The 8887-nt window shown below is 34.4% G+C and overlaps 1 protein-coding gene across 1 annotated transcript in view; it reads right to left on the bottom strand.

Moving 5' to 3' along the window:
• Positions 1-8109, bottom strand: part of LOC126898398 (transcription factor collier) — a 33943-nt gene extending 25834 nt beyond the window's left edge. Inside the window, exons 1-4 of the mRNA XM_050672393.1 lie at positions 7357-8109; positions 2958-3111; positions 1666-1729; positions 1545-1600 (exon numbers count right to left, since the gene is read on the bottom strand). Coding sequence (XP_050528350.1) covers positions 1545-1600; positions 1666-1729; positions 2958-3111; positions 7357-7547 — 465 coding nt within the window. The 5' untranslated portion in view covers positions 7548-8109. The remainder of the gene's footprint in view (positions 1-1544; positions 1601-1665; positions 1730-2957; positions 3112-7356) is intronic.
• Between the last annotated feature and the right edge of the window lie 778 nt (positions 8110-8887).

Consider the following 8887-nt stretch of genomic DNA (forward strand, 5'->3'; position numbering starts at 1 on the left):
CCGTCACTACGCGTTACCCTCTGTGTTATTTTTCATTTGATAGAATGCACTTAATGGTACGACATGGCGGTTAGAAGAGAAGCAACAAATATGAAAATATTATACAAGAGCTGCTAAGGCGTATTGGCTCTAACGATAAAAAAGACGATATCATGTACATCGCATAATCTACTAAGATACAGGATAAAAAATCCATTTAAACTTTTACTTTTACGCGCTGTCTCAGACTTGGAAACCTATACGGGTTAACGTGTATGTTTTATAGTATTTCGGACCTTGAGCAATTTATAAAATCAAGAGTATCGCAACGTGCTACAAAGTTTACTTTTTTCGTTCCCCAAACGTCGTTTATCCGAATACTGCCATAATAGACATGGTATTTCATTTTTTTTTACACTCTCGTGTTCTGATCAATCATTCATGTGCCACGTTTATAAAACGCTCGAGTTTTTTAACGAGTCAGTATGGTGACTACAATTTGTTCGTAAGTAAATCGGAGTGAAATATCAACTACCGAGAGCATATTTAATTAGTTAAATAGCTTTCGGCGGAAGAGATTTCCTAAAAGCGCATTAAACGAATATTTCCAGAAGTTTATTTCGTTCGTGACTACAATTGTTTTTCATACCTAGTGCAGTTCAATAGGAATATTGTGTCATAATCGCTTAGAGGTCATAACGGGCGCACACCCATTGAAAGCCTCTTTACCCTTTGAGCGTAATATAACAACAATAATTTACGTCACCCGACGATTGCAAGAAGATAACGTTGCACTTGTACTGCAGGACCCGGAGGGTAAACAGAAACAAAAAAAGGAGGTGATGGGCACAAGGGTAGATTCCGATCGACGATGGTTTTTATTTATTTATTTTTTTGGAGACGAACAGGACGTTCTATTCGGCCAAAAGCATTACAGTGGCTTTGGAGATGGGCGCGTTGGGGCTGCGTGTTGATAAAGCCGTTTAGTGGGCGTCCGCCGTGAGGGGGGTGGCGGGCAAGGGGGGAGGGTACGTTGAAGATATATCAGATTGCGGCGGACCAGAGGCGTGGCACGTGCCGCAGATACTACACGTCGTATATACATGCACGCGCTCTACACGTGCGGTGTAGTTGTTTTGCGTGTAATCACACGGCCGGGAGAGCACACGAAATCGCATGAGGTTCGACGAAAATCTTTGGTTTCTATTGTAGACTTTCGATCGAATACAAGACTGGGCAGGACGAGGGCGAACGTCAATTGATACGTTGACGATTCAAATTTGCCGTCCGGTGTTTGCTTTCGATCCGTTGCCACGGCACATCTACTGCCCTCGCCTACCCGCAATGAAAAAAATCAAACAATAAAATAATAAACGAAAAAGAACCCCCGAACCGGTGGAATTAAACGCAAATAAAACCATTGTCGACGGTCCAGATTAAAATCCATGTTTATCCGTGCCGTTTACCGAGAACCCGAGTTACGAGATTTTTCAATGGGATCAAAATTCGTAGAATAACAATATTTCGGCTCACCCCGCGCCCGAGGGAATAGTTTTTTGACTTACCTGCTTGGTAACGGTGTCAATAAGTCTAACGTAGATGTCTTGCTCTTGCCGTACACCTAAAATCATAAAACAAACACCTTAGCCGATTAAACAATTGCCAATAACAGGATGGTATAATTACCATTTGCGTACAGCAGTTGTAGTCTGTACTGAATACCATTGTTAGTCTTTTGTGATTCGGATTCCTGTAATTAAAACACCAACACGATACTTCGATTAGTAAACACCAAAACATTGCTATAGTAAAAACATCGTATGCCTCACTCGTACGATTTGTTGCAAATGTAACATTATTAACCATCGGCTTATTTTATGTTTAAAGATCAAAAATCAATTTATCGAGTAAATGCAATTAAATGTAACATATTACACGCTCATAAATGTATTATTTTTCAGACTGCGTTGATTACGTATTGAAATAAATAATGAAATAATAATTGAAATAATGAAGAGGACTAATTTTTAATTACTCATAAGGAAGGGAAACGAAATAGGTGATTAAATAAAATTATTTCATAACTTATTTGTGAAATAAGTACATCGCTTTTTTTGACTAAATATATTTAACAGGTGTACTGCGATGTACCTTTTTTAGACCCGTATCTACTATCGTTTATGTAAAATGATTAGTTCTACAAATTACGAATGAATACAAATAATTAATGATTAATGTCCATAATACAAAATGTATTCCGAACAACATGCGAAAACACATTGACTCGATACTTTTGATTTCTTGTTTCTCTACTTGAAATTATTGAAAACTGAATAATGCAAATGAACAACTTTGTAAACAAGCGATATTGTCAACACATTTTTATTTGCTAAGAACTTGAATAATTCGAATGTTGCGTCATTGTGCAAGAGATGCTTTGCTCTGTTAAAACGCTATCGCGCAATATTCATTAGTGTAATTTACATCCGGATAGGAAAATCCGGAAGGGTTTTTAAACGGCTTTGTAGGACAACGAAACGATCATTGAAGAACACGTAGTCGCGTGTCTTGCACGTGGCTAGCGCCTCTTTTGTTTTTTCCCCATTAGATATCAACAATAGAATAAACTGATATTGCCCGATTTCGCATATTTTAAATGTATGGAATGTCCATAACGTTTCTATTCCGTTTTAAACTAATAACCAATTCGGAAGTATTGATTTACGGCGTTTAACGCGAAAATGATTAAATTTTCAACAATGTTCTGTAAATGTACACCTTATAATGTCTTACACTTTTTTATTTTATTTAAGATTATACTTTTAGAAGAAAGTGAAAACAGGGCTATCAAACATTTATTCCTGTTTTTCTATCCCCTACTTTACAGCTACAACACGTTCTCCGCGCATCTATGTAAAAGGTTCAGTACATTTGTACAGGATGACGTGCAATTTTTCTAAAAAATTTAAAACTCTTACTTGATCCTTTTCGATGAATCCTATGAATGCGGTCCGTTCGATTTCGATCGGCTGTTGAGACCTGTCGTATAGCGCAATCACAAAATGAAAGAAATTGGATTTCCTCAGATTGCTCGGAGGTTGTTTTTCAAAATGTGCTCTGGATACGCCAATGCTAAAGAAAAACACAAATTTGTTAGTTTCGACATCACAACTATTTTCCCCTTATCGCCAATAACATTAATTGTCGATATTTTAACAGAAAAAATCGCTATCCAAAGTAAGTTAAAAAAAAACGCAAATAAATTATAATTAGTTTCATTTAAAAGTAATATTTTTATTGGACATTTTGAATGGTACTATAAATGTTGAATTTTTATATTCTGTTTTTTTTACAAATTGATATTATTATGGTGTAGTTTAATTCTGTAAAAAATTATTTGTTTTTCAACATAAATCAACAATGATCGATGTCGTCGGCCGTCAGCAATTGATGAGCATAGATTATTATCATAGGCGGTGGTTATTATTATTATTGTAATATTTGGAACTGTCGTCACTCGTTTTTCCATAGTTGGCACCGTTGGGAATTAAACACCACCGTCTCTGCATTACCTCTACGCGTAAATGGAAATTGTATTATTTTTATTTTTTTTTTGCCAACGTTTTTTGCGTATAAGCGCTCGTCCTACTCTATTGTCATTGCATTTGCGGTAAATTAATGTTTACTCAACGTCAAAATTTCAGTGTAATCTAATAATATTAATAGTATCAACGATACATTATTGTTGTTGTTATTAAAGGTGCCTGCGATTATTACCCCAACAATCCACCGTTATTTATGTAGACAATTATTTTTCGTTTGTTTATGAACTATTATTGTTATTATTTTTTACTCATAAAATATTAAGAGCCAACGCCGCTCAAAACCATCAACGCTACTGTCCGACATAATCGAATCGATTACATTGTAACGTGCGTGTAGTTAACATCATTATAATTATTGTCAATGACGTTTCACATAATTCATGTTGGGTAATTGTAAATAAAAAAAATGAATATGTTTTATGGAATTTACGAACATAAAACTCATTTCCACGTAATTAAAAACAAAAAAAAAATTACATTTATAGAGTGTATGGTATGTCATTGTAATTACAACCTTAGCTAGGAAAATTGCCAAATTCCTGTCACATGTAACAATGTGTTCTAAACATTAAAGAATAAGAACTGTGGTCAAAGTATTCAGAAAAATAAAACTTGATTATATCTTTTCTCTAACTACTTCAATTCTATTATGTGAGTATGGTTCTGTTATAAAAAATTCATGTTTTCCGCGTTTCTTCAAATTGTGTTTATTATTTAAACTTTTAACAAGTTAAGTACACTTACATATAACAGCGTTTATTTTTCATTAATTCATATTAAAAGTATTTGACTGAAAGAAAATAACAAAGTTCTCAACGAAAATTCTTATTTGGTGAACTTAAAAGCAATTGACCTAATTGAACTGAAAGGATTATTTTTTTTTTCTATATTTTTAGCGGTTCGGTAAGAGTCATTCCATCGGTTGATAAGTACAAAGCGCTTATCGGAAGCTCAAGTATAGCCCTGTTTGATGTTGATTAAGTTTTCAATAGTTATTTTATTAATGTAGAAAGTTTGTTGTCCGAAATAATTAAACTACTATTCGCCGCTTCATAGCTGATGTAGTGTCATAAAAAATTAAAAGCTTTATGGTCCGAGAAGTTGTACGTTGTTGCACTGAAATGGCGTGTTTTTTATTTTGTATCTTCCAAAGAGGAAAAAATCAAGAAGATGATTTCGATAAATCTCAAAATTGTTTGCAGCGTTTTTCGACGGCGATAAAGACAAAAAACTAAGCGTAATGTTATTGTTTTAATCCTCAAGAGAGTAATGACGAAAGTTCACGCGTGGAACTTCTTTAAAAAATATGAAACGAACGCTCTTTTTTATTTTTAATAAGTAAACAAATGATTTTCCTAAAAATAAAATTATACACAAAACACAATAAATCATATGAAATTATATATGGAAAATGATTGAAATAGCATTTCAAAGTTTTCAAATGACATGTATAAAATATGATAATGAAAATAACGCCTTGAAATGCTTTAGTAAAGAAATTTCATTTGCAAATGAAAGTTTTTTTAAATAGAAGTTATGTAATATTTGTATTTTATAAAAAATTGTATTTTTAATAATTAATATAATTTTACCACTGTCGCGCCAATAAAAAATACTCATTCGTTATTATTTAAATAAATCTGTTAAATTGAATTTTAGAATAATAATTGAATGCTGTTGTTAATTTTCATTATAGCGGGAAAAACTTTTTTTTACATTCAGTCCATTAGGTTACATAGTTTAGTATTATAATTATTAAAAAAAATTCTTTTATTCTATAAAATTTAGAGATAAAATAATAATTCCACTATTTTTATGAAGAAAAAAATATTTAAATACAAAATGAAATGTTATTTTCAATGTTTGAACGTTTCAAAATTGATGTATTTTGTTATTCGAGATGTGATTTTTAATTTACGTGTAAACGATTAAGATACAAACGAATCGTTTTTATAGTTTTTTTATATAACATTACACTAATCAATGGTTTATTTTTCAGTGATAATGTGTTTCGCGTGTAAAATTATTTTAATAATAACAACTTAGAGGAGCTGCTAAGTTGCATATACAAAACGCCGTACTACAAGGAAAACACACCTAACCCACAGGTAAAGGTGTTTCGACAAAAAAGAAAAAGATTTTTTTTTATCAAAGTAGAAGCTTACTGTTAAAACTGTATTAAGTCGGTTTGTGCAGTGTATGAGCGAGAACCCCCAGAGAATACACCCAAACCCTGCGAGATGTACTACTCACTTGTTTACATAATCAATAGCGCTCGGGGTAACCACTTTCTCGTTATGACAGATTCGATTCAATTTTTTTCTTTATGCTAAAAAAGGAACGATTGGCGAACAGTAATGGTGTGTTGTATTTATCTGGATTAGACTTAAAGTTTGTTCTGCATGATGTTGTTAGACTTCTTTAAAAATCCCTTTGTCAAATTTTTTAACATCAAATGATAGCCACAATTTTCTTAAAAGTTGCTTAATTAAAAAAAGTTAAAACTTTAGGGTTGTAATAATGAGGCGAAGTAGTATTTTATCTACATAAACGCGTCACTGTTAACTCATAAGTTCTGGGTACTCGATATAATTAAAGATCTGTTGTTTGAATCAATTTTACTAATCTTAATTGTGCTTTCGAAACTTTTTCAATATTTCCTAGCGTTAAAAAAGTCATTACTGTTTATTTCGGTCATTTATTAGATAGTCCATTTTTATTCCCCATTAATAGTTACTAAAAAATATTTCTCTTTCGTTATTTATTCAAACTTCGTTCTTCTAATAGCATCATATTATCGTCTTTTCCGTCGCGCCAAAACAAACCGGCATACACTTTATTCAATTACTTGGTAAGAGCGTCGTTTTATACTAATTATTAATACATAAACCGAAATGTAAGTAAACATTAATAGATTTTTTTTTTATTTGTAAATGTTGCGCATAAAACAAAAAAAAAATAGTATTCAAATACTCAATGAAAAATAAATGTTTTAAAAGGTTGAAAGTATATTAGCGAGTTTGATGTATTACTACACTTATTAATAAATATAAATAAAAAATAATACTGCCAACAGTTATTTAAAAAAATATCTCTTTTAATAAAAAAAAATGCTCGTAACATTTTTATATATTCATGTTGTATTCAAGTTCAATAACTAATCACAATTAAGCCAACATAATTTAAAAACTAATAAAATATAATAATTATATTTATATTTACTATAATTATTATAGTAAAATTAAAATTAATTAAGTTGTTTAAATTAATATTTTTCAATAGTGTGAACACTAAAGTGTTATAATGGACTATGGCTTTATAGACCATTCCTAAAAAATAGGTTTAAGTTCCCATATTTTTAAACATTTGAATTTATGATTTTTCATCAATTTTTATCAACATTTTCTATCTATAGTCTTTTGTGTTCGATATAAAAAAATATGATGAGGTTTCATAATGTAGTAGATGAAAAAATTAAAATTCTTATAACAATTACTTTTTTCGGGAGCTAAACTAATTTATAAATTATAAGTTAAATTCATTATTTAATTTCTAATAAAACTAGTTTCTAATTAAGATGTGCGATAAACAGTTAATATTTATGTATAAAAATGTTTAAAAATATAATTATTTAATAAAAAACGTGGGCCGGGCTTTTACCGACACTGACCAACAGTTGTTTAAATACATTTTTCAGGTCGGGTTAATCGATGAGCCACTTAACTGAAATTATGTTTTCAATCGCAAAATTAATAATTCATTTTCTAATTACCTGCTTTGGTCTATAATGGACGGTTGCATCCAAGATCTCGGAACGGATAGCTGAGAATTGGAAAGCGGTTCTTCTTTGAGTCCGGTAACGGGCCCGCGGACTTGATGATGATGGTGGTGATGATGGTGATGGTGTAAACCAGACAAACCTGGCGATCCAGAGTCCTGATGGTGGTGGTGCAAGCCGAACATCAGACCGGCCGCAGCGGCATTCCGGTGATGGTTACCCGGCGCCGGGTACAGCTTACGGCCCCACGCGGCCACGGGATCTAGATCACCACCACCTCCACTTCCGCCGCCACCGGCACCGTTACCGCCACCCAATGTACCCAACGTGGACTGCCATGGTGCCGCGACCACGGCGTCTGCATCGCCGCCGGTCGCGCCGCCCGCCCAGTAGCCGACGCCGGCCACCGTCCGTCCGTCTTCTTCCGTGGACACCACCGTGATGCCTTCCGGGCCCACCGTCCTATACGACGTGTCTGACAACTTGTGTACCGCCCGTCAATTTTTAACCGATTATAAATTTGTAAATAATTAGCTTAAAAAAAAAAAAAAATTAATTTGCGTCGCTATTTTTTTATTGCAATGAACATTTATCACGAAGGTATTTAAATTTCGAAGTTTAACGAAAGTGTCGTATTGTCACGCGAAAATAGCGACGAAAAGCACAGAGAGTATAGAAGACCCGTCAACTAGACCGCCAACTGACTAGTTGTCCCGATGGGAGAGCGCGACTGAACTCACTGAGGAAATCCTCGCGATCCGGAATCCCGTCGGTCTCTGGGGGTGGCACTGTCGCCGCGCGTGCGTCAGTTTTCTGTTCGCCATGTATATATGTGTATGCCCATGAACGTGCGGGGGTTACATTTGTTCGTGTGCGAGTTTCGTCCCTGCGGCCACGCCTAGACTGCGGGGTTTGCGACGCCGCCTACTGGCCAATGGTATTACACAACTGCCGGTTACCCGGTATCGCCACCGGCCGCGTCCCGGTTGTTTTGGCACATCGGCCGCCGCTGTCGGACCACGCGGACGCCGGCTATACCAGAACGGATCTGCGGCCGCCCAACTCGAATTTAGCCCGCGCAAAACGCAGCGATCTTCATACGGCTTTTGAATGCTATTATGAGGAAAACGACAACCTCAGGAAAATCGGTCGAGAGGCAAATAGTAATTTCCACCGTTAGTCAATAATTTATTAGCGCACAGTGTGCGACTTAGTTTCGCAGAAAACACAATCTTGTTCAGGGCCGCTTAAATTATTTATTTCTTTTGGCCGACACAGTATTACCTCTTAAGCGTTAATAATGCATTATTTCATTGAGCTGCAGCGGCAATAGAGTGTGTAAAACAAGGCCGCTCTGAACGTTTAACGGTTAAAATACAATTTTTCTCATTTTCATTTTATTTATTACTCAATATAACACTATGTTCGTATACGGCAACTGTGTGCCTATGTATATTATTTCTGTCAAACGGTTCACAAGTGTAAAAAACATAACACATTTCTCAGTGGATTAAAATCATTTATA

The sequence above is a fragment of the Daktulosphaira vitifoliae genome, unplaced genomic scaffold, assembly GCF_025091365.1.
Source record: "Daktulosphaira vitifoliae isolate Bord-2020 unplaced genomic scaffold, ASM2509136v1 Scaffold_2, whole genome shotgun sequence".
In the NCBI taxonomy this organism is placed as follows: domain Eukaryota; kingdom Metazoa; phylum Arthropoda; class Insecta; order Hemiptera; family Phylloxeridae; genus Daktulosphaira; species Daktulosphaira vitifoliae.